Genomic DNA, 27321 nt, shown 5'->3' with positions numbered 1-27321 from the left:
TGAAAAGGCAAGACATTACAAAACCATCCACTCATCAGAGTGAAAATATTTACTTTTACATTCATTCACTGAACAAATATGTGTTGAGCACCTATTTTGTGCAAGCACTGTTCTAGGCTGCAAGGGTAGTGTCTGGATGGATCTGTGCCACTCCTACTAGGGGGTTGTGAAACAAACTTTCCATGCCCTCCATTTAGTTGATGGAGCCATTTTTCTGTGCAGCTGCCCAGGCTCAGAACTGGGAGTCACTGGCCATCTCTTTAATGTGAAACTAAGGCAATGTTGCTGCCACCACAACTGCCATGAAACAGGCTGCAAAGGGCACAAGCAGCTCTATCCGGGAGCAGGAGGCCACCACCAACACCTGACAAGCAGCATGCCTGGTTCCCATCTAGTGAAAGATGGGGCTAACACAAGTTCCCCATCACTGACTTGAATTTTTATCTGTGTCTTTTTTTAAATGCTATTTTTCCTCTCTGGGAGGGCCCCTTCCTTCAACAATCCAATTTTTACCCCTTTATTTAACAAGTTAAGAACCATGTCAGTCACGGGTGACTGGCACTGTACTTGTACTTTCTGTTTGGACTGCGTCAGTCACCGGCGACTGACAGTATACTTTTCTAAAGTATTTAGAAAGCATTCCTAAAAGAATACAGAGTACAGGTTGAGATAAATATATACAAGAAATATATCTCAAGATATACACGCAGTCTTATCACAACCTTACACAGATCTCCGGCCGCCAGCTATCGGTGAAATCGGATATGGGGGCTAAATGGAAAGGAAGACAAAACAGGCTGGGCGCTTAACTTGTTAAGAATTAGTCTAGGTCAACCCTTCCTCAAAGCTTTTCCATTTTACTAAGGTTCACAGAAATCTTTTCTTTCTTGAAATCTAAGCACTTATTTTTCATCCACCATGACTTGACAATTAAACTTCTATTAAACTTTATTATGTTTGGTCTTTAACTCTTTATATATTTGTTTTGTCTTCAAAATAACACTGTAAACTCCCCAGATAAGGAGCCTAGTCCTTTACTTGCATAAAATTTTCCCCTTACTGACTAATCTAATAACGCCAATATGCAGAGGCTGGTACAGTTAATTCTGAAAATGTGGTAAATTGTGTCATCTGCAATCAGGAGGTTTGGAGCTGATGATATTTTATACTCTTCTTGGGAAAAACACCACAAACCATCCCTATTCAGATACTTCGAGTTTAGTAGTTCATAACAATGCCTCTTGCATAATTCACTCCCAATTTATTTCCTCTAAACATGAAGATATCATTTTATTAAGAAATATATAAAAGTATCATTATACTTAATGTAAGCTTTAAAAAGTATAACTGTTCTCAAAATGAGCAAAAGTTAAGTGTTTAAGTCCTTATATTAGAAAATAGAATTGGAATGTTTTTCTAATTCCATTTAAATAAAGTTTTAAAAGATTTTATTTATATTATTTTTTAGAGAGACGGGAAGTGAGGGAGAGAAACATCAATGTGCGGTTGCCTCTCACACACCCCCAACCAGGGACCTGGCCCACAACCCAGGCAATGTGCCCTGACTGGGAATTGAACCAATGACCTTTTGGTTAACAGGCCAACACTCAGTCCACTGAGCCACACCAGCCAGGGCCCATTTAAATATTTTTAAAAATTTCTGCTAAACTGCTTTATAATCATTGGCTTTCCTCCACATCAAGTGACCAGTGAGTAGTGAAGAATAATGGGAAAAATCTCTTCACTAAGGCTCATTTTTGGAAACGTCAGCCTGACAGAACACAGATGAGATGAAGCCTAAATAATGTTCTTCTAAAACACCTACCTCTTTCAAAGTCCTTTTGCAAATATCATAAAATCGCACAATCTAAATTTGGAAGCTGTTTTTCTTTTAATATAATTTAATAAAGTTGAGAAAAAAATTCACATTGTAAATATATAAAGCCTTTAAACAAAATTTCAATCAAGAAGAACTTAAAAAGATTTAATATTTTTAAAGTTTTTGATATCATGTATTCATGAACAAATTTATACTTCATCTATACTTAAGAAATTTTCTAAAATGTTCACTTACATTTTTGTGATTAACACATTTCATAAGAACTAGCTCTCTGTAAGCCCGCTTAGCATGAGTTTGATTCTGAAATGGCCGGCTTAGCTTCTTGATTGCAACATTTCTTTCAAGAATGGCATCGTAAGCAGCACTGTAAATTAAAAAACAACAAAAAACTTAATAAAAAATCTGTGAAACTGAATTTATGAAACATTCATTCAGATTCCTCACTTTCTCCAAAAATGAATGCAAATGGATAAGTTTCTAGTGTTTGATGATCAAACGGTTCTTCCATCCCTACTACATACAGTGTATTCCAAATAATGTATAGCATTAACTGTTTCTTCAAATGCTAGTAGACTCAAAGAGAAAATGGACTGTGACTGTGAAGACAGAGACTCTGCCTATTCATTGGGTTCCTCCAAGATCCACCTAGAATACAAATGGGCACTCAATGCCAAAAGGTTTAATGAGTATTCAGGTCCAAAAGATAGCTTAAAGCCTAAGTGAACCATTCACCCTACACCTACACCAAGGAAAGACAGAATGAAGAATACATGTGGTCATAAATTCTACTCAAAATATTTGCTGAAGAATTCTACCTAAGTACATCACTTCCATGCTCTTTAAACACCAAATAAATACAGAAAGAGGAAGGGACATACAGAGGTACCTGTACAAAAGATTATCTTATTATATAAAAAGTCCTTAAAATTTCTTTTAGAGGGGGAATTAAAAATGGAGGTATTTATAAAGATGAATGCTAGCTTTCAGGACATCAAGAGCTGCTTCATAACTGTTAATGACATGCCTATAATTCTGGGAAATACAACATCATACTCATTACTCTTCATATTTTCCTTTCCCATGACACTGACCAAACGGCATGTTATGCATATGGAAAGTCAGAGACACTAAAGCACAAATAAGGCAAAATGATAGAATATTATAGTTAAAGAAACTTTAAAAATCATTTGGATTCACCACTGCCTGATGTAAAGCCAGAGATTAAGTAATTTGCCCAAGGTTAGCCAGCAAGTTAAAAAGCAAAGATGAGACTAGAAGACTAAGACATGAGATCATGCTCTTCACATTGGACCACCTAACATAAGACAATTTACATAAAAGATAATTTCTGTTTATGTAACATTTTAAAAGTCAACACATTACTTATCAAAATTATTCTCACACCTAACTGGAACTTGAATTTGTTTTACAACTCTCTTACTATAGCAAATATATTATAGAAATGCATGTATTAAGAAATTGGTATTGCATAAACAGAACACATCTGTACATTCTATATATATCGTAATTATTGTTTATATACATATCAGGGTGGGTGAGAAGTAGGGAAAATACTAATAAATAATAATGTAAGAGTAAACTCTGTATTTTGTGCACTCACAACTGTAAACCTACTTTCACCCCACCCTGGATATACATACACAAACCAAAATATACATAAGTATTATAATGTTTACTTAGAAAATGGCATATTTATAGACATGTCCTTCCTAAATTAAAAATAAAAAATCAAACATTAGGGGTCATGCAAAATGTTTGGAAGTTTAAGACAATTTCAGATAAAGTATATTTTATTTCTAACCATTAAATTCATTCTTATTAATTTTTTATCTGCTGAATCAAAACACTATTTCAAACTCTAAAGTTCAAAAATATCTAAGAAGGTATACTATTTTATATTCAAGGAAATTAGATATCTTATTTTTGATTAGTAAATGTGCACAATCAGAAACACTGGCAATTCAGAGGTCCCAATCCAGACCCAATGAATCATACTAGTTATGATGGTAGCCCAAAATAAGACCTTAAAAAAAGTAAACTAAGTTCTTCACTTGATTCTGATAGTAACAAAACAGTGAGTTTAAATTTTTTATTTAATATTTGTTTGTTTTATAGTAATCTTTTACTAAAGAATAAGCAAAACTTTGAAGATACTTATTTCTTAGGATAGTTGCTGTTAAGATGGCTTAAGGTCCCTTCCAAGGCAATTTTTTAAAAACTCTGGTTACACAAATTTCAAAATACACTTACCCAAGCATAAATGAAGGCACAGAAACATTAATATATTTTCAAACAACATTAAGTTATTTATAAATAATATATTTTTCACAAAAACCCTGTAAATTAGGCGAGAAAACAGGCAGCCCAAGTGTTCATCAGTAGATGAGTGGATAAAACAACTATGGGACATTTACACAATGGAATACTACTTGGCTGTAAAAAAGAAGAAAGTTTTATCCTTTGCAACAGCATAAATGGACCTGGAGAACAATATAAAAAAAGTGAAATAAGCCAGTCAGAGAAAGAAAAATACCATATGATTTCACTCATATATGGAATCTAATGAACAAACTAAACTAACAAGTGAAATAGAAACATATTCATAGATAGAGAACAGAATGGCTGGTAAGGAAGGGGAGGTAAGGGGTAGAGGGACTGAGCAAAAAGGAAGAAGGACTCATGGACATGGACAACAGTGTGGTGACTGCAGGTGGAAGGGGAGAATAAGGGGACTAAATGGTAATAGAAAAAGTACAATAAAAAAGTCTAAATCAACCACCTCCCCCTAAAAAACCGGCTTAGATGTATCAATTTGCCATGAGTCACAAATTAAATCACACAGCTAGGATCTAAAGCAAGAGCTAGCTTTCAGCATCCTTCCCATATTGACTATACCACATTATTTTCTTTAGTTGGTTAACTATAGTTGGTTCAAATGACAACCAGCCAGCCAAAAATGCTTTATAAAATGATTCAATTTCTATAATTTTTGACATTAGATTACTTCAAGAATACAGAAAATTTATCCTTGTTGATACATATAGCTCTAGTTCATTTAAAATGTACAGTATTTCACTGTATGAATATAGCACATTTTAAAAATTCTCCTACTGACTTATTTGATGCTGCTTTATAAATGGTGCTACAGAGAACAGCCTCATGTATTTCTCTTTGTGTACAGGTGCAGCAAGAGTTTTTCCAGAACTGAGAGAATTGCAGTCATAAGCACATAATTTTTTAATAGACTCTGAAATAAATATGGTTCAAGAAGAGTTAATAAAGATATACAGTAGTCTCTCTCTATATCGCGGTTCACTTATCGCGGCCTCACTGTATCGCGGGATTTTTAAAAATATTATATTTAATTATTTATTGTGAATTTTTCACTATTTCACAGGATTTTGAGGTACTGTATACGTATGTCATTAAAATTATGTAGGTTTAGGAGTGTAGAATATGTTTAAGAACATAAGTAGTGCTTATAAAAGTGTGGAAAAGGTTAATAAGGGAGTGGGAAAGGTTAATAAGGGACTGGGAACGGTTTACAAGTGTGTGGGAAGGGTTTACAAAGCCTTAAAATATATATAAATACTAAAATAAATGTAAGGTTCCTACTTCGCAAATTTTCACCTATCGTGGGGTGTCTAGAACATAATACCCGCGATAAGGGAGTGAATACTGTAATTGTGCTTGAGTGAGGCTTACAAAATTTCACTAACTACTAGCTTATTATACTGACTTAGTGATCTAAAATCATTAGCAAAACTGTCCCCAAGAGTGTTTTGCCTTTCAGCTTGTAAGAAATTATGCTGATATATAAAGCTTAGGTCTTTTGTAGAAATTGGCTTGTAAATCAATTTCAAAAATACACAGGAGTTTTGAAGCATAGAGTTAGATGATATAGCTGACTTCATTTCCCAGTGTAAAATAAGATTTCTGAAATTCTAGTTTCATTATAGTGTGAAAGTGATGATTAAGTGAAGCTTCTTAATAAACAATCAACTATGGGACAAGATGTATATATGGTATTAACAAGCATCCCATTTATTTTTTCCTGATACATTTGTTCCTACATGGTTTATAGCTTAGTATTTAATCCTAATTTATATTTAAAGATGGCAGTGATGATTTAGTTATGTTTTATGTATAATAAAAAATACCATTAACCCCTGATTAAAACAACTTATGTTATAGCTTTAAATTTTATAGTTTTAATTAAAATTTTGAGACAAATTAAATATTTACACCAAGGTATCTATATTACAAAGGAAGAAAATAGTAACAGTTAATGATTCTTTGCCTAATTTTTAGAAGTAAAAACTTACCATACTATTCCTTGAGCTCCTGAGCCTATAGGTTTTAAATTCTGATATCGTTTCAGGACTGTGAATGTAGAATCTCCAATCTCTACACTATAAAAATTGCTGTCCCGCTTACTTCTGCTCATGATGGCAAGTGATTAATTTAGTGGCTTCATCCAAAAATTCACTGAGAGGCTGCCAAAAGGAACAAAGTGTATAGTTAACAAAATGAATCTGTGTAATCTTAAAATTCAAGTTCTCACTCAGTTCACTAATAGTAACACCAAATGTTAGATCATATTAAAAGGGCTGCTTTGTTAAAAAAACACAATTAGAAAGAAGAAACATCACAGAACCTGGTTAGCATCTGCTATACTTACAGAAATGACTGATAGTTTAAAAAACAAAACTTTTACTAGAATAAACAGTTTCTCCAATCTAGAATTCACCGGTATTAATATGCATACACATCTTAACTTACTGGAAAACTGGGGAAAAAGCAATAATTATAAATAAACATATCTTCAAGATAACTTCCTACAGTATAAAATTTAAAACCAGTCCTTTTTGTATGTTTATTATAGAGAACTGAAACCTTAACTTTTGTGAGAAATTGATAAACTTTCATTTGAAAATAATACACAATCACATTTAGAGTGACATGGGAGGAACAACAGATTTATATCCTAGTAAGCTGGTTAATACATAGCACCCCTACCTAACACAGAGCAGCACAGTGCTGTCAATGCAGAGCCCTTGACCCCCAACAGCAACATCTTGGGAGTGATGCCTATGTTGAAGTTGTAATGGTTGCAAGATATAGAAAAATAAGAACATATAAGAATATTATTTTTGAAATGAGAAAATATGAGAGTGAGAAGCATTTAGTATATTAGGATATAAAACAAAACAACACTGTTCTGAACTGTTTGGGGCATCAAAAGCATGACCTCAATTCTGACCACAGTTCTGTCTGATTAAAAGCCACGGTAGTCTTTTTCTATGCATTTCAGTGTTGGTTATTAATAAAACTATTATTCAGACAAAAGTGGACTATTACAAAATGCATATAACAAGATAGCTCCAACCCTACTCCACACAAACCACAATAAACCAAGAAACCAGTTAGGTCTAAAGAATTACTGTGTGGATACTTTCGGCCAAGATTGAGGCCTAGAATGACACGCTCCGTCTCCCTCCACAACTAAGAAGGACTACAACTACTATAAAACCAGAAATAACCAGAAGTTCCAGAAAATAAAGCTACATGGAAGTCCAACGTGTGAAGTTATAAACAAGTGGTGCTTGTCTGGACGGGTAGGAGGGGCAAAGTCAGGGCAGAGAGGTCAAGCTGTGCCGGCGGCAGCAACAGCAGCGGTGACGGTGGCGGGACGGCAGTAAGCACAGACACCTGTATTTAAAAAGAGGTGAGAAACACTTGGGGAGCACTCCTAGCTGCAGACCAGACCTGTCAGCTTGTGATTCCAGCACTGGGGAAGGCAGACTCCCATTGCCTCAGACTGTGAAGGCCAGAGGGGGTGGGCACGGAGGAATAAGCTCCCAGTCCTCTCAGCAGAGATTAAACAGCAAGAATCCATCTTGGACCCCTACCGCCACACAAAATGCTACAGCGTAGTGAGAAGGGTTGCCCGGTAGTGACAAGTGAATGGGCTTTCACCCCCTATAGCGTAGGAGTGACAGTCCCACCCAGGAAACAAAGGTAAACGCAAAACTGTCAGGATGACACAGCTCATGATAGGAGATCCCAGTGGTGAAGCTGACCATCCAGCAAATATCTGATCTAACGGATCAGTAGATAGGAAATCCTTCCGAGGCACAGTTCAGAGCTTTGGTTATAAGAATGCTTACAGACCTAACAGCAGATCTTAAACAAGACAGGGAAGGAATGAAGGCTAGTCCTGCTGAAATGAACAAAAACACATACAAAACAAGTGGTGAGGGAAAGAAAACCAGGGATCAAATCAACAAATCAGAACATAGAGCAGAAATATACTGCCAACCAGTACAGAAAGAGGAAACGAAAAGTGAGGAAAATGAGGAGAGGCTCAGAAACCTCTGGGACAACTATAAGAGAGCGAACATCTGAATCACAGGGTTGCCAGAAAGTGAAGAAGAACTAGAAATTGAAAAATTATGTGAAAAAATAATGAAGCAGAACTTTCCTAACTTGGGAAAGGAAAGAAGACTTACATGTCCCGGAAGCACAGAGAGTTCCAAAAAAACTGGACCCAGGGAGAACCACACCAAGACACATTATAATCAAAATGTCAAAAATTGGATCTATTTGAGAGACTTCCAGGCAAAATGGAGGCCTAGACTGACACGCTCCATCTCCCTCCACAACTAAGAAGGACTACAACTACTATAAAGCCGGAAATAACCAGAAGTTCCAGAAAATAAAGCTACATGGAAGTCACACGTACGAAGTTATAAACAAGTGGTGCTCATCCGGACGAGTAGGAGGGGCAAAGCTGGGGTGGAGAGGTCCAGCTGTGCTGGCGGCAGCAGCAGCAGTGACAGGCGGCGGGACTGCGGTAAGCACAGAGGCCCATATTTAACGGGAGGTGAGAAGCACCTGGGAGCACCCCTAGCTGCAGACCAAACCTGTCAGCTTGCTATTCCAATGCCGGGGAAGGCAAACCCCCATTGTCTCAGACTGTGAGGCCCAGAGGGCGTGGGGATGGAGGAGGAGGCTCCCAGTCTCTCAGTGGAGAGAGAATGGCAGGAATCCATCTTGGACCCCCGCCCCAACACAAAGCGCCACAGTGTGGTGAGAAGGGTCGCCCGGTAGTGACGAGTGCATGGGGCTCAAGCATACGAGGTATGACAGCCCCGCCCAGGAAGCAAAAAATCACGCAGCTGACCAGAAAGTAAATACATGAATTAACGAACAACCAGAGAGATAACCTTCGTGAGGCTCAGTTCAGAGCTATAGTTATAAGACAGCTTACTGAAATAACAGCGGGACTTAATCAAAATGGGGAAGGAATGAAGGCTAGTCCTGCTGAAATGAACGAAAACACATACGAAGCAAGTGGTGAGGGAAGAAAAACAAGGGATCAAATAAACAAATCGGAACATAGGGAAGAACAAACAGTCAACCAGTGTAGAAAGAGGAAACAAAAAGTGAGGAAATGAGGAGAAGCTCAGAAACCTCTGAGACAACTATAAGAGAGTGAATATCCGAATTATAGGGCTGCCAGAAGGTGAAGAAGAAGAACTAGAAATTGAAAAATTATGTGGAAAAATAATGAAGCAGAACCTCCCTAACTTGGGGAAGGAAATAGATTTATAGGTCCTGGAAGCACAGAGAGTTCCAAAAAAACTGGACCCAGAGAGAACCAGACCAAACACATTATAATCAAAATGTCAAAAATTAAAAGATAAAGAGAGAATCTTAAAAGCAGCAAGAGAGAAGAAGACAATTATGTACAAAGGGGTCCCAATAAGACTATAAGCTGATTTCTCAAAGGAGACTCTGCAGGCAAGAAGGGACTGGCAAGAAATATTCAAAGTAATGAAAAGCAAAAACCTACAACCACGATTACTCTATCCAGCGAAGCTATCACTCAGAATAGAAGGGCAGAGAAAGTGCTTCCAGGACAACGTAAAACTGAAGGAGTTCATTATATCCAAACTACTGTTATATGAGATGTTAAAGGAACTTGTTCAGAAGAAGGAGGATCAAAATTATGAACATTAAAATGAAAACTGTAACACAACCACCAACAACAGAAGCTAGGAAATCTAAACAAAGGCAAACTAAGTAGGCAACGAAAGTGTAAAAAGAATTATAGGTATGAAGAACATACAGGGGGGAGGTCAGCGGGGAGGGGGAAGGGAGGAAGACGGTACAGGAATTAAGAAGCATAGTAGGAGGGAGGGGAGTAGACAGGAAGAGTTTGAGAAGAACTATATGCACAACCAATGGGCATAGACTAAGTGGGGGAGGGACAACTTGGATGGAGGGGAACAAAGGGAAAAGTAATTGGGACAACTGTAACAGCATAATCAATAAAACACATTTTTAAAATGTCAAAAATTAAGGATAAAGAATCTTAGAAGCAGAGAGAAGAAGAGAATTACGTACAAAGGGGTCCCAATAAGACTATCAGCTGATTTCTCAAAAGAAACTCTGCAGGCAAGAAGGAACTGGCAAGAAATATTCAAAGTAATGAGAAGCAAAAACCCACAACCATGATTACCCTATCCTGCAAAGCTGTCATTCAGAATAGAAGGGCAGAGAAAGTGCTTCCAGGACAAAGTAACACTGAAGGAGTTCATCAGATCCAAACCACTGCTACATGAAATGTTAAAGGGACTTGTTTAGCAGAAAGAGAATCAAAACTATGAACATTAAAATGAAAACTGTATCACAACCACCAACAACAGATGCTAGGGAATCGAAACAAAGGCAGACTAAGTAGGCAATGAGAGTGGGAAATGAATTATAGGTATGGGGAACATATTCGGGGGAGGTCACCTGGGAGAGGAAAGGGGGAAAAGGGAGGGGGATGGTACAGGAATTAAGAAGCATAGTAGTAGGGAGTAAAGTAGATAGGAAGATGTTGAGAAGAACTATATGCACAACCAACGGGCATAGACTAAGTGGGGGAGGGACAACTTGGATGGAGGGGAACAAAGGGAAAAGAAATTGGGACAACTGTAACAGCATAATGAAGCATTTTTTAAAAATTGTTGCAGTTAAAAGAAATGTGGAAGATTACCATTAAAAAAAATTTTGTGTGTTGTGTGTGCTCACGCATGTATAGTTATTAGACAATACTAACAAAACAAAAATAACATCCCAATAAGATTTAGAAGACAAAGAATTAATTCAAGAAATATAATGTGCCTACACCATGTAGAGGTTTATGAACTGGATTATAACAGCTGAATTCTTAAAGGAGGACAGAATCCATTGGGAAGCAGAGAGCAAGAGAGTTGAAAGAGAAAAACTAGTGAGCTATTTCAATAATCCAGATGAAAGAGAACATTATAATTAATGGAGATTCTTAGGTGTGATGAAATTTAAAATAAACAAAAATGTCCAAGTAATATAAGTTTTTTAAAAAAGGTAAGTAATTTGAAACTGATTGAAGAGTTAGATAAATTAAAGAAAGGCCGAGAGAAACATTCCCAAAATCAATAACTAAACTAGTCATGTAATATTCTAGTGAGGATGGTCTGGAATGACAAGTCTCATAAATTCTGCCTAAAGCAGACAGACCATAGGCTTAAAGAATTTGGTAATGATTTAAACACTCAGCTATGCTCATAGGATGAACAAGTACAGGTACTGGTCAACCAGGCCAATTTCGTACCTTAACTTGAATTCCCTCCTTGCCTACCGGAGTAGGGACATAGGGAGGAAGAGAAGTGGAAAGAGGAATGGAGGAAAGTGTTGGCTGTCAGGCCCTTCATCAGATGTTTTACACATTTATCCTGGAAACTGGGTCTGCCGATGACTTGGAGACAGTAATAATGGGGCTGAGCACAGAGCTGTGTTTGCAGATAAGATTTTCTAAGCTTACATGGAAGACTTGTATTCCTCTCCTCAAGAAGATAAAGGATCAGGAGAGAAAGAGGTACCCCCTGGTGCTTCACAGGAGTTTACTTACTGTTAGCACAGCAGGGAACAAAAAGGCTATGTTGCAGTTTCCCAACTTGCTGTAAATCAAAGAAAAAGCTTAAGTAGATCCAGGATCATACAGGACAGGTTTCCTTAAAAAAAAAAAAAAGTTTATTTTAAAAATATTTTTTAAATTTATTTTTAGAGAGAGGGGAAGGGATGGAGAAAAGAGAAGGAGAGAAATACCAATGACAGAGAAACATGGGTTGCCTCTTGGAGGTGCCCCAACCACCAGACGTGTGAACATGGCGGCCTTTCACTTTGTGGAAGAACACTCAACCAACTGAGCCATGCCAGTCAGGGCAGGTTTCCCTTTCTGTTAAAAGAATAACAATAACAAGGAAAGGCTTCTCTCCATTCTCAGAAAAGGGTGGCCCATCAGCAGGAGTGGGTCCATGGTGCTCACTCAGAAGTCTGGACAGACCTGTGACAGCAACTGCGCCGAGGCAGCAGACAGAAGACCCAAGGTTAGGGTAGCAGCCCAGCCACAGGTACCCCCCTCAGAAGCCACAGCTGCCATTCCTATGGACAGGAGACTGAGAACTCGACTCACTTCCACTCAGTTGTATAATGTTTATTGGAGTAGCCTCATCAAGTTCTATGCTAGGTCCTGTGAACACAACAAAATCAGCATCTAGACCCTCACAGAGCTTGCATTTAAGACAAAATGGCTTAATAAGAGCAATGAAAAAAATGGAAGCAAGCTTAGTCTGAGCTTAGGAAAGATTCTTTCCCCTAATGATGTAATGTTTATGAAAGAGCTGAACAGTGGATATGAGTTAACTTGGTAGGGAGAAAAGGGGGCTTTCTGGGCAGAAGAAATTACACATCTGAAGGCTCTAAAAAATTCACCAACTTTAACCATACAATGGATGAGCTTCAGTAAGTGTATACAACCCTATAATCACCATCAAAACCAAGATATAGAATATTTATATTACTGCAAAAAGTTCCCTGGTCAATCCCTGTCCTCTATCCCTAATCTGCCTCTCGCAACCAATGAACGGCTTTGTTGTGCCTTTTCCAGATCTTCATATAAATAAAATCATACAGCATGTAATTTTTTCATTTGGCTTCTTTCACTTGCCCTAATGCTTTTAAGATTCACCTATGTTGCATTTCTTTTTATCACTGAGTAGTGTTCCATTGTGTGGATATACCATTTGGACATGTGGATTGCTTCCAGTTTTGTGATTATTATAAACGATGCTAGTATAAATACTCATACATTTTTTTTTTCTTTCATCTTGGGTAAATACCTAGGAGTAAGATATTTGAGTCCTGTGTTTAACTTTGTAAGAAACTGTCAAATGTTTTCCAAAGTGGCCATACAATTTTTTATTCCTACCAGTAATTTATGAGAGTTCCAGTTGCTCCACATTCTTGTGATTGCCATTCAATTTTACCTATATTAGTGGGTGTATATTAGTATTTCACTGTGGTTTACATTTGCTAATAACTAATGATGCTGAGCATCTTTTGTTGGCTTATATGCTATTCATACATATGTGTGTGTGTGTATATATATATATTTTTTGTAAAATAGATAATTCTCTCACACATACTGTCTTCTTGTTATTGAATATTTATGTACCCTAAATATACATCTGCAGATGCTCAAGGCCTGGCAGGTTCAACTTGGACTCGAGCAACCGGAAGATGCGGAATCAAGGGAATATCTGACATGCCTTTATTCCGGATACTGGGACATTCAGCATTTGCACTTGCTCGCTCTCACCAGTGGGGGTCCCACCCTCCCTATATACTATGCATAGACAAAGCCTGCTGCTTGCCAAAATATGACATTAGTGGTTATATAACAGTAAGGGCTCTGCGCATGTGAGTCTAATTATTATGTCTAAGCTGCACATGCCTGAACATCTGGGTGAGGGAGCCTGACTGACTCCATTTCCCCCACAACATCCTTTATCAGATGTTTTGTAAGAATTTTCTCCCAGTCAGTGGCTTGCCTTTCGATTTTCTTAACAGTGTCTTAAAAGAAAAGTGTTTTACTTTGAAATAATTTTAGATTCACGTACAAGTTGCAAAACTAGTACAGACTTCCTGGATATTCTTCACCCACCTTCACCCAATGACAGTATTTGAGATTATTACAGTACCATTATCAAAATAAGTTGACAGTGGTACAATACTATAACCAAACTTTATTCAGATTTTAAGAGTTTTTACATGTGCTGTGTATGTGGTTCTTTGTAAATTTATTACAAATATTAATGTAACCTTCACACAATCAGGATACAGAATTGTTTCATCACCCCAAAGAGAGTTCTTCATGCTATCTCTATATATACTTCTGCCAACCCTACACTTGGCAATTAAATTTTTTCAAATTAAAAATTTTATATAAACAATATCACATAATGTTAAATCTTTGAGACTGCCTTTTCCACTTGATATAATGCCCTCAAGATCCTCCAGACTGATGGCATATCAATAGTTTGTTCTTTTTCTCACTGAATATGATTCTGTTGCATGAATATAGTTTGTTATCCATTCACTTGTTGTTTTGGTCATTACAAATATTTACTATGAACCCCTGTCTATATATTTTTGTGTGAAAACAAGCTGTCATTTCTTTAGGGTAAATATCCAGGAGGATATGGCACTGCATGTTTAACATCATCAGAAACTGGTAAACTCTTTCATGTAGTGACTTGTTAACACTTTGCATTCCCACCAGAAATGCATTATGATCTAGTTCCCCCCCACATCCAATCAACGTAGGTGTGTAGTATCTCATCAGGGCTTTAATTTTGTATTTCTATAATGGATAATAACATTAAACATGTACTTATTTGCCATCTGTATATGTATGTATATTCTTTGGTGAAGTGTCTGTTCAAGTGTTTTGCCCATTTTCTAATGGATTGTTTGATTTCCTACTGTTAAGTTTAGAGAGTTCTTTATATGTTCTGGATATGCATCCTTGGTCAGACAAATAACTTGCAAACAATAGCCGACCCCTAAACAACACAGGTTTGAACTGCACAGGTTCACTTATATGTGAATTTTTTTTCAATAAATACCTATACTGTTTTGGACCTGTGATTAGATGGTCCTGGATACCAAGAAACAACTAAGTTTTGGGGTAGTCAAAAGTTATATGCTCAAAAAAAGAAAAACTTGTATGTTCTTTATATGTTAGGAAACCTCCACGTTGTTCAATGGTCAACTGTATTTTAAAAATGTTCAATTACAGCTGACATTCAATATTATTTTATATTAGTTTCAGGTGTACAGGGTTATGGTCAGATATTTATACAATCTACAAACTGATTGCTACAAACTGATTTAGTAGATTTATACAATCTATTAAACTGACGTTTAGTATTCACCTGGCACCATACATAGTTATTACATTAAATATATTCCCTACGTTGTATTTTATTTACATCCCTGTAACTATTCTGATGCTACCAATTAATACCTTCACCATTTTCAGCTAGTCTCCCAGCACCCCTATCTGGCAATCATCAGTTTGTACTCAGTATCTATGAATATGTTTCTATTCTGCTTATTTATTTTGTTCTTTATAGTCCACATGTAAGTGAAATCATATACTATTTGTCTTTCTCAAGTCTGGCATTTCACTCAGCATAATCCATGCTTGATCCATCCATGTTGTTGTAAAAGTTAAGATTTCATTCTTTTTTTATGGCTAATATTCCATTGCATATATGCACATCATTATTCAATCGTGTACTGATGGAAGGTGGGTTTCTTCCATATCTTGGCTGCTGTAAATAATGCTACAGTGAACACAGGGTTACATATAGCTTTTCAGATTTCTTCAGAAATATACACAGAAGTGGAATTGCGGATTCATAAGGAAGCTCTATTTTAAATTTTTGGAGGACCCTCAGTACTGTTTTCCACAACGGTAGCACAAATTTTCAGTCTCACGAACAATGCATTAGGATTTTCTTTTATCTACATCCTTGCCAACCCCTACTGTTTGTTGATTTATTGATGATAGCCATCTTGACAGGTATGAGATGGTATCTCAAATTCGCATTTCTCTGATGATCAGTGACATTGATATTTTTATCATGTCTACTGGCCATCTGTACAGAAGTCCCTCTCTATATCATGGTTCACTTATCGCGACCTCACTGTATCGCTGGATTTTTAAAAATATTATATTTAATTATTTATTGCGGATTTTTCACTATATCGCGGAATTTTGTGGTACTGTATACGTATGTCGTTAAAGTTACGTAGGTTTAAGAGTGTAGAATATGTTTAAGAACATAAGTAGTGCTTATAAAAGTGTGGAAAAGGTTAATAGGGGAGTGGGAAAGGTTAATAAGGGACTGGGAATGGTTTATAAGTGTGTGGGAAGGGTTTATAAAGCCTTAAAATATAGGTGGTTGGGTTGGTGAAGCATGGGTGGTCTGTGGGCTTCACTTTAAAACTGGTTTCTCTTTTCTATCCTAAAGGCTTGGACAGAAAGGGCCCAGAGGTCTGAGAGGGGGGAAACCTAAAATATTCCCCTCAGTCTAAACTAAGTATAGTGGGCAAAAGGGTTTGGACAGGTGTGATGTGCATTGCACATCTTCCTCCAAAGAGCCTTTTTTCCCCCCTAATATAAGACATTGAAAAATTAACCCCTGCCTTTTGTCATCTAGTGGTTATGGATTAAATGATGCCTTTTAACCTGTTGCCAAATCTGTTGCCTCCAGAATACAACAAGGATGCCAGCCTGTTAAACCAAGCACGCTATTGCCCAGGGACAGCCAACTGACCTGGAGTCGGCAAGATCCTTCCCCATGTGGGAAGGCCACCCTCCCCTCCACACCCCCACTCTTATTAGGGATTTCTGGACCCAAGGGTAGGTAGGACTACAACCAGGTCCAACTTGAAGCAGCTAGAGGAGCACGAGACCTTTAACCATTTTCCTTTATAAGAATATAAAGGGTCTTAGTCTGAGAGGGGGGAATTATTATTTTTTATTGTTATAAAAAATTAATTTAAAAAAAGAAGAAGAATATAGGAAAGGGTGAAGCCAAAGAACTTGTATGCACTATCCATGGACATGAACTAAAGGGGGGGGGGGATTGCTGAGGGAAGGGGAGCAAAGGGGGAAAAACATTGAAACTACTGTAACAACATAATCAATAAAATATACAAAAAAAAATGTATTCTAATTTGTAAGAATATACTATTTCCCAAGGTATATAAAAGGTGTTTTCATTTTAAAGCTAGGAAAAATCCATAATTGAAAGTTCCTGTAAGTTTCTAATGAGTTATTAAGCAAAAAGGAATATCTAGCTTTAAGGGCAAGTACCTTTGGCTAACTCTTACATTATCCAAAGAAATTGATTATATAAACTCTCTTCTTTGAGAATGACATTTTCTAATAATAATTTTTGCCAAGTCTTTTAGTAATAATATTCTCAGGCTCACAAGAGAAGAAAATGTTGATCACATTCAACTACAACCAGAGACACTTCCTAAAATTAGGAATAGGAAATGAGAAGTGTCCCAGATGCATCTTACAGGGGATGTTATTTATATTAGTTAATTCCACATGTAATTATCACAGTTCATCTTGCCAGGAATGTAATTACGATATTATTTTTTTTAAATGCTAGGTATTAGAAGAAAGTGCTTCCATGACAAATGGCTTTCTGTAATTAAATATGCTTACTTCCAGTAGAAAAAAAATATCACTACATTTCAGAGTAAATTATACCATATTTCAGAATCTGAAAGCTCAGTAAGATGGAAAAGAAAACAGCATTTCCATTTGATTGTGATAACTAGATATGACAAACCTAAGTTGAAGACACGTAAGAGTAGTAAAAAGGTTTAACAGTCTAGCTACAAAATTATAATCACCCAGAAACAGCTTCAATTTTAAGCTCTATCTCATCTTCAAGTTGCCCTTCACTGGGGAAGACCTATGCTTAGGCCATACAAATCTTTGTTTTTGCCCTGGCCAGGTGGGTCAGTTGGCTGGAGTGTCGTCTCATACCAAAAGGTTGCAGTTTCGACCCCTGGTCAGGGTGTGTACCGGAGGCAACTGATTGATGTTTCTCGCTCTCTAAAATCAATAAACATATTCTCAGGTGAGAATTTAAAAACAAAAAACAAACAAACAACTCTTTTTCCACTACCAACACAGGAATAGCAACAGAGGTCAGAGACTAAAATGATGCTTTTTTCTGCATGAATCTAAGCAGATATTAAATGTTTCTCCTACCCCCCCCCCAAAGAGTATGACTTTCTGGAGTAATTTAATAATCTACGTATGGAAAAAGCTCATGAAATCACTTAGAAGATAATTTAAACAAAACATAGGTATCCAACGTACCAACTGGCAGAAGTAAATAAAAAGGCTTTTTTTCTACCAGTTTGGAGTTTCTGAATCATTCATTGGCAATAAATATGTTACAAAGAAGTCACACTTACTCCTCAAATCCTTATAATCTCCCTTTATGCTCCCCTATCTCTTGTATCCCCTGGAGAATCACTCAGGAGTTCCCAAATCCAGTGCCCTGTTCAGTCAATGACTCTTCAACCTCTCGAGTTTCTACACAAACTGCTCAAATCTAGCAAGCACACTGTCTCTATTTCCCAGTCCTTATATATACATAGTACAAAAGAAGATCTTATCACTCTGTATTATTTCCCTTCCTTAGTAAATCCATGGCTTCAATTATAATCTCCAAATTTTGTTTCCAGCCCTGACCTCATTCCTATACTTTCAATTACCTGTAAATGTTCCTTAGGTATTCAAACTCCAGAACAGTGAAAACTGCCCTGACCATTGTAATTCAGTTGGCTGGGCATCATCCCAAAAAGCCAAAGATTACTGGTTCAATTCCAGTCAGGGCACACACCTAAATTGCAGGAGGTTCAGTCCAGGTCAGGACACCTCTGAGAGGCAACCAATCGATGTTTCTCTCCCTCTTTCTAAAAATAAGTAAAAACAAAAATAAAATAAAATAGTGAAAAATCAATTTTTTTCTTCCTTCCAAAGCCTTGATCTTCCTTCCATATCTAGTCACAGAGACTTGAAACCCCTAAGTAAACTACTGGTTCATTTTCTTTTTGTGTCACCTTCACCAGTTTCACACTGAGTTACTCTCCCTTATTCTTTGCACATAAGGTCCCCCAGAACTTTAACAACTCTTTCCCATTAGTTCTCTCATGCTTTTACTTCTTTCCTTCCTCAGCTTATATACCATTAGTTAGTTCACCACTAAGCCAGTATCCCTGCTCCTTCCTGATGATGCACCAACCTAAAATAGAACTTTAAGGATCAAACTAGCAGTTTCCTCTTTTGAGCCTATACCTTGGCTGCTGAACAAAAAAATGGAAAGGTGCTTACTGATACTGCTTTTAAATTCAAGGCTTTCAATTTAAGCCAAGACAGAAAATTCTTGATTTCCCTTGTGGGCTATCTTCTCTAATTCCTAGAGTATCTATTTCAAAATAGTTCTCTTGCCTGCTCCTTAAATCTTTAACCCTATTTGTAGAAAATACTAATCCCTTACTAGAGAAAATAGAAGTCAGGAAATACTTCCACTTACTTTTATTAAACCAAAGTCCACATAGTACTTACTTTTGCTTCATTCTTCATACAGATCAATGTAATAATACTCTGAATAAGTCTCCTGATCTTCCTCAAGTAAGTACGACTCTTTCTCCTAGCACTCAAATATGATTAATACCCACTTAAAAAAAAAACCCTATGTTACTGTCAATAATAGCCTCTAGCTATTGGCCCCCTCTATTTCCTCTTTCATCCAACTTTCTCAAGCACTGTTTATTTTTGCTATTTTGGTCTCTTCATCTCTATATTCCTCAACCCTCCATTTCAGTTTTCACAATTTTCAGTAAACACATTCACCAAGGTCATCAACCTGTTCCTTCCTCTGAAATCCAATAGAACTTTTTCTTCTGGAGCCCAGAAACATCAAGCACTATATTCCCACCTAAACACTCTCCTTAGGGCCCTAAAAACACTGCATGCTCCTGATTTTTTTTACGTTCTGTTCCTTCTCAGTATTCCCTTGTAGGTTCCTTTTCTCCCACCAGCTCTCTTCAGGGCTGTCTTGGCTCTCTTAAATCCCCAACAAATCTGCTTCTCCTATGTTCTTCCAGTTCAGGGACTGCTATCATCATCCACTGAGTTATCCAAGGCTTGATTCTTTATCCTCCCATATCAAACTTAACATGCAATTCTAGAGATTAAATCTTTATCACAAATTCATTCTCTTCTTACAATGCTAACTCAGGTCAACATTATCTGTTGTCTGGATTACTGTATTCTACAGGGGGTCACTAGTCCTCATATCCACAATTCTTCCCTCAGACCTTTGAATGTTTTTGGTTCATTCTGAGAATCTGCCCAGTCCGTACGTCACTGCATCCTCTTAATACGACAGGGATGGGCATTCAAGCAGTTACACTTACGCTAAGATGCTTTCCTGGCTATAGCTGATCAGACCAAGGGGAGACAACTTAATGAGCCAATCAGTCTCTCCAAGGAGAAAAATTAAGAGGTCAATGGGTTAGCTCTGTAGTTAGAGAAGCAGAGAAGCATCTATACAAAGAAAGAATAATGAAGCACAAGCTACAGACAAGACACCTTGCGGCGAGGGAGAGGGAGAGCAAGAGTGCCTGATGCTAACTATAACTATTTCTGGTTCCAGATCTTTGTGAATGGAGTCCAGTAGTACTTCCTATATTGTATATGCTGACTTACCTGGATCACTTTCTTTGTCTTTTAAGTTTCTTATTTAAAATTAAAACATCCTCAATTAAAATAATCATTCTAACATGCAAATTTCATCCGGAATCTCCATTGCTAAAAACCATATCATGGTTCCCTTCTGCTCAAAAGATAAAGCCCAAACCTTCCATTAGGGTTTTCAGGGCTCTGAATGATTTGGCCTTGGCCTCCTCTACGATCCCAGAATAGATCCAAAACGAACTTCTTTTAGTTCTACAATGTACCACAATCTCTTTCATCCCAGAGCAGACACAAGTGATTCTCTCTTTCTCCAACATAATTCTACCCACTCACTTTCTCTGGTCAAGACCTATTCCTCCATGAGGCTTTAAGTGCAGTGGTCAACACTCACTCCCAGGGCACAGTGGCTTTCCTTTACGGCAGCAGGTGCATTACCCTGAAATGTAAACATTTGAGTTTCCCACTGGAGTGAAATGCTTCAGGGCAAAGAATCACATATTTTGTTCACAGTTTTGTTGCCAGAACTGACAGTAGATACAGAAATATTCAAGAATGGATGTAATCAGTTGCCAGATTGTGTTGATTTTACTCTGATATCTTGATAAAATTTTCTATTTTTGTAGATACTATCCTACTCAACATCATTTCTTCTTTTCTAACCTACTTAATAAATTCCTAACTAATTACTAATTAACAGAGAAGGAAAACTCTGACTCCAAAAAACCTCCGCTGCCTTGCGGCATACCTCTTCAGGGGAAAGGCTAAGGGAGTAAACCCCGACAGAAAATCCGGAGCCGGAGTCCCTAAGGCGGTTTGACGTTGTAGTCAACACCGGCAACTCCTGCGGCGCACCTGAAGCCAAGCTGTATCGACTCCGTCTTTCCCTTGGATCCTTCAGCTGCGAAGAGAGGGGGGGTCTGCTGCATGGGCAACAGCAGACCCTCCATATCACCCTGCCCAGGCTCTGTAGCTTCAGCGTCATCGCAAGATGTCGATTCAACACGGGAGGAGACAGATACCGTGTCACTCCCGAGTCGGACTGCACAGCCATTCTCGGCGGTGCAGATAGACTCTTAAGAAGCTACACCATCGTCTCTCGAGACGGACGGCTGCCGACGACGAATTACTAATTAACTAATTCCTGCCTAATTACACTCCATTCAAATTACACTCCATAGCAGGCAGGATTAGCAAAAGATGCTAGTTCTTTCCTCCGCTTAAAAACTACCTCTAGATCAAACTGCACTCAAATGTACTTCATTGTATATTTTGAACAAACAGAATTTTTGAGGGCCTTTAATAACAGGTATTGAGGGAGTTAAGAGGTATCACTAGTTGTAACAGTCACTGAAGAGTATCACTATCCTAGTTACAGGTTCTGGCGGACTACCCCCAGTGCCTGTTACGGCTAGTGGTACCCCTTAGTCCTCTCAGTGCCTATGTTACTAGTAGAATAGTGACCCCACCATAACTCCCTTTATATACTACCAACTTCAGCATTTATGGCTGCTCACCCCATTACTGCTGGCCTCCTCATACAGAAATCTGGTGTGCAAAGGAAACATTATGGAGGTAGATGAGACAGCTCTAGCATCCAATGGAGCCAGAAGCCAGCTGAGAACATGCTACTTCAGCTCCACCCACCTGCCTCTTGTGGTTGGCAGAGCTTAAGACACAGTGATTGGTCATTGGAGGAGGTTCTACTGACACAGACCTCACCCAGTGTCAAAGACAATTGGCAATTGGCACTATGCCTCATATCTGTTACTACCCTCAGCTGATTCAACAAGTTAGCGGTTGTAGCTGGGAGTGTCAGGCGGCTCTCTGCACTCTCCCAGGTCCCAGGTATTGGGCAGAGGCAGAGAGCAACTGACCAAACACCCTGAGATTCAGCAGTAAAGTGGCACATTTAAGTGTCCCCAGGGGTTTCACGTGGGCCCACCGCTTCCTCTTCTAACAGCTGTCACCACCGCTGACAGGTCAGGTAATACAAATCATGGTCTGTGACAATATTCACTGCATAAGATGCACAGACATTTGCCCCCACTTTTGGGGAGCAAAAAGTGCGTCTTACGGAGCGAAAAATACGGTAACTATTAAAAATGGTTCTGACACTTCAGGGAATTATGGTTTTTCTCTTGGTCAAAAAAGAATAAAGCAACCCTTGATATCTCAGAGACCCAGGATCCCTTTTGGGAGTCACAGACACCATCGTCCCAAGAGACTATGTGGACGCCTGGAGAAAATGAGAGCTCTGAAACAGGTCTGATAAGGACCCCAATTCTGCCTCTCCACCTAGTAGTTGTTTAATCCTGCAAAACTTACCCATTTGATCCTTCTTTGCTAAAAAAAGGAGATATATGCATTTGTGTTCCATGTTCTTGCCAGAATCAAAATAACTAATGTATATTAAGTGAGAAACTGGCACATAATGAGCTTTCAACCAATCTTAGTTTCCCTTCCTTTCTACATCAGAACTCAAAACTAAAAATATTTCTAAAGAATACAGTTTTTAAAAAATTCTTACTTTCAGACAAGTATCAACAATGGCACTGTCAAAAAAAGATAAAATTCTCTTCCTGCTCTACACATGATTGATTACAACATAACCTCCACCAACCATTTAATTTACCCATTAGTACTTGGCTTCATAAACTCAAGGAATAATATTAATGCAGTGGGCTCCCTACCAATAAACATGTCCTGTTTATTCACCTGGTATTTCTTACCCCTTCTCCCTCTAGTGCCAAACACATTAACACTAAATAGCTATTACAGTAGTCCCTCTCTATATCATGGTTCACTTATTGTGGCCTCACTGTATCACGGGATTTTAAAAAATATTATGTTTAATTATTTATTGCGGATTTTTCGCTATATCGCAGGATTTTGTCGTACTGTATATGTATGTTGTTACAGTTACATAGGTTTAAGAGTGTAGAATATGTTTAAGAACATAAGTAGTGTTTAAAAAAGTGTAGAAAAGGTTAACAAGGGAGTGGGAAAGGTTAATAAGGGAGTGGGAAAGGTTAATAACGGGCTGGGAATGGTTTATAAGTGTGTGGGAAGGGTTTATAAAGCCTTAAAAAATATATAAATACTAAAATAAATGTAAGGTTCCTACTTCGTGGATTTTCACCTTTCGTGGGAGGGTCTAGAAAGTAATACCTGCAGTAAGTGAGGGAATACTGTACTACTGAACTGAAGCAAAGAGCCCTAATGTGCCTCAAAAACTCCTAAAGTACCACCATATTCTTCAAAATGACTCGAAACAACTATGAGTCAGGAAGAAAATAATGACTTACGAACTATATGCCCAGTCTGAGGGAATCTATATACTGAATCTAGATTACTGAAGTCCTAAGCAGCTCTTGAAAGCAAAAAAAAAAAAACAAAAACAAAAAAACTTTTAAGCACTGTAATACACTGTCTTTACTTTTTATACGAAGAAAACTTTAGCTGATTTTCACACGTTTGTAAATAACTGGAAAATGTGGGGAAACTTGCCATCACATATATGTAAAGAACTGGAATAGCTGGTCCAGATAAGAGCTTATCCAGACAACATAGAAGCACACAGTTATGTATTCAGAAAGCAGGAATCACAAGCAAAGTAGGTAAAGGTCGACATGGAACTGCCAAAGTGGTGCACCTGAGCCACCTAGAGGATAAGAGAAAAAAGTAAGTTTAATTCTATAAGGACAATGTCCTATTGTCTCAATTCTCCTCTATTAAAACAAGGTGTATGCTGCTTTTGGGAATAGTAAATTGCAATCTATAAAAAAGATAGCAGAGAACTAAGAAATAGGTGTTGGGGAAAGATGAAGGATAAAGTGGTAACAAATAATGGATGGGTGGAATTAAGATTTTATGAATAAAGATAAATACTAAGGACAAACCCTCCCTATATTTTTCTTAAAACGATAACCGTTACACTATATTTATTTAAGTTTGTAAAAGGCATTACGGAAAATAAGAAAGATTTCATACCAGCTACAAAGGTCTGAAGAACTATAGACAGTAAAAACAAGGCGGCAGCCTTTGATTAGAAAGAAAAAGAAAGGGAACTGAGAATAAAGTGAATTTTTATAGGACTAAATGAAAAAAAGTGATGATGCCACCTTTCTGCCTGAGGAGTCCCATCCAATTAAGGTTCTGACAACCCCAGCTCACTTAGGATGTTATCCCTCCCACTGCCACCCCCTACCTTAGAGCAGGAGGCCCTTGGTGAATGCAGTGGAAGTTTCAAACTATTCAAAATACTATTATCAACATCATTGCTGCTAAAAGTCATAATGTGAAATTTAAAAATTTCAGAAGCCACAAATAACTTGCACAGTGTGATACTGGGCAATTCACTTAAATTCTGGAGGCATATTTTTCTCATCCATAAAATTATAGTCTTGGAGTAAATTAGTGGTAAGATCCCTTTTAACTCTAAAATTTAATGATTTTTTAAAAGACAAAGAAAGAGGATTCATTCATTGATTCATTTTTTTATCCAAACAGTGAGGAAGGTGGAGAGGGCGCGATAATAGGGAGATGGACAAGGAGGGAGGGAGAGAAGGAGGGAGAGAGAAAGAGAAATATTGATGTGAAACATTGCTCAGTCACCTTCCATATGTGTCCCGACAGGTAACAGAACCCCACAATCTAAGCAGGTTTCCTGACTCAGAATCAAACCTGTGACCTTTCAGTTTATGGGATGACACTCCAACGGCTGAGCCAGACTGGCCAGGGTAAAAATCACACTTTCTGATTTCAAAATTCACTACAAAATTACCAAACACTATGGTACTGGTGTACAGATCACAGTCAGAAATAAAACCATACCATCAACAGTCAATTGAGTTTTGATAAAAGTACCAGATAATTCAATGGGTAAAAATAATCTCTCTAATGACTGGTGCTGTACAACTATATATACATATGAAAAAAAGTTTTAATTGAACTCTTACCTAAACCATATTAAGAAATTAACTCAAAAAAAATTAAAAAAAAAAAAAAACCTCAATGAAAAGACTATTAGATATTAGACTAAAAGACAGGAATAAATCTTGACCCTAAATTTGGTAATGTCTTTTTAGATATGATACCAAAAGCACAAACAACAAAAGGAAAAAATGGATGAACTGAACTTCACCAAAATTTAAAACTTTCTACATCAAAGGACATTATCAAGAAAGCAGACTTATGGCCAAGATGGAGGCGTAGACAGACATGCTGGGTCTCCCCTCCACAACTAAGAAGGAATACAACTACCTCAAAACTAGAAAACAACCAGAAGTTCCAGAAAATCAAACTGCATGAAGTCCAGCAAACAAAGATATAAAGAAGAAATACTCATCCACACAGGAGGGGTGGAGCTGGGGCAGAGAGGACGAGGTGTGGTGGTGGCGGCGGCGGCGGCAGCAGCAGCAGCAGCAGCAGCAGCAGCAGCAGGCAGTGGCAGTAGCAGGCCAACAGAAAGCGCAGTCACACATTTTAAGTCAGGAGGGACACCTGGGAGCGTTCCAGGGGAAAATAAAGCCTCGTTGCTTGACTGTGCAGACCAGTGCGGGTTGGGGTGGAGGCAGAAACAGCTGGTCTCAACAGAGTCCACTTGTGTAAAGGGCCTCCACGGTCCTAGAACATCCGCAGACCCACCCAATCTGGGAACAACGGTCAGGGCAACAGCTAGAGGCGCCAGTCCCATATGCAAGTGGTAGAAGTGCCTGGAAAAGGGGCAAGTGCTGAGCAAGCAGCATTGTTCTTTCTCAGACCCCTCCCCCCACATACAGCACTACAACCTGGTGAAACAGGTTGCCCTGTACTGATGAATCCCTAAGGCTCCGCCCCTTACAATCTAACAGGAGCAACAGCTCTACCTAAGACACAGAGGCAAACACACACAGGAGTCTGTCAAGATGAGGAGACAGAGAAGTATGGCCCAAAAGGGAGAACAGATCAAGGTTCCAGTGGGAGAACTAAGCGATGAGGAGATAGCCAACTTAACAGATGAAGAATTCAAAACACTGGTGATAAAGATGGTCACAGGCTTGATAGATATGCTTGAGTATGGCAGACGCATAAGGGAAGAAGTGAAGCCTGTGCTAAGTGAAACAAAGGAAAATCTTCACAAAACTAATGGTGAAGGGAAGGAAACCCGGGTTCAAATCAATGATATGGAATATAAGGAAGAAAAAAAGTCAACCAGTACAGAATGAAGAAACATAAATTGAAAAAAATGAGGAGAGGCCTAGGAACCTCTGGGACAACTTTAAAAGTGCCAACATCCAAATCATAGGGGTGCCAGAAGGAAAAGAAGAAGAACAAGAAATTAAAAGCTTATGTGAAAAAATAGTGAAGGAAAACTCCCCAAATCTGGCGAAGGAAAGAGACATACAAGTCCAAGAAGCACAGAGAGTCCCAAACAAGCTAGACCCAAAGAGGACTATACCAAGACATATCATCATTAAAATGCCAAAGGTGAAAGATAAAAGAGAGACTCTGAAAAGCAGCAAGAGAAAAGCAGAGAGTTACCTACAAAGGCGTGCCTATAAGACTATCATCTGATTTCTAAAAAAAAACTTTGCAGGCAAGAAGGGACTGACAAGAAGTATTCAATGTGTTGAATAGCAAGGACCTACAACCAAGATTACTCTATCTAGCAAAGCTGTCGTTTAGAATGGAAGGGCAGATATTGTGCTTCCCAGACAAGGTGAAGCTAAAGGAGTTCATCATCACCAAGCTATTATTATATGAAATGTCAAAGGGACTTACTTAAGAAAAAGAAGATCAA

At 38.0% G+C, this 27321-nt stretch overlaps 1 protein-coding gene across 3 annotated transcripts in view; it reads right to left on the bottom strand.

Moving 5' to 3' along the window:
- Positions 1-27321, bottom strand: part of MAPK8 (mitogen-activated protein kinase 8) — a 78002-nt gene that overhangs the window by 33228 nt on the left and 17453 nt on the right. For all 3 annotated transcript variants that reach the window (XM_090279512.1, XM_090279511.1, XM_090279513.1), the window contains exons 2-3: positions 6187-6357; positions 2075-2204 (exon numbers count right to left, since the gene is read on the bottom strand). In XM_090279512.1, the coding sequence (XP_090135638.1) occupies positions 2075-2204; positions 6187-6308 (252 nt within the window). In that variant the 5' untranslated portion in view covers positions 6309-6357. The remainder of the gene's footprint in view (positions 1-2074; positions 2205-6186; positions 6358-27321) is intronic.

The sequence above is a fragment of the Furipterus horrens genome, unplaced genomic scaffold (assembly GCF_987537825.1).
Source record: "Furipterus horrens unplaced genomic scaffold, mFurHor1.1.pri manual_scaffold_5, whole genome shotgun sequence".
NCBI lineage: Eukaryota > Metazoa > Chordata > Mammalia > Chiroptera > Furipteridae > Furipterus > Furipterus horrens.
The sequence above is the reverse complement of the archived record's forward strand: the minus strand, read 5'-3'. Positions and strand labels throughout refer to the sequence as shown.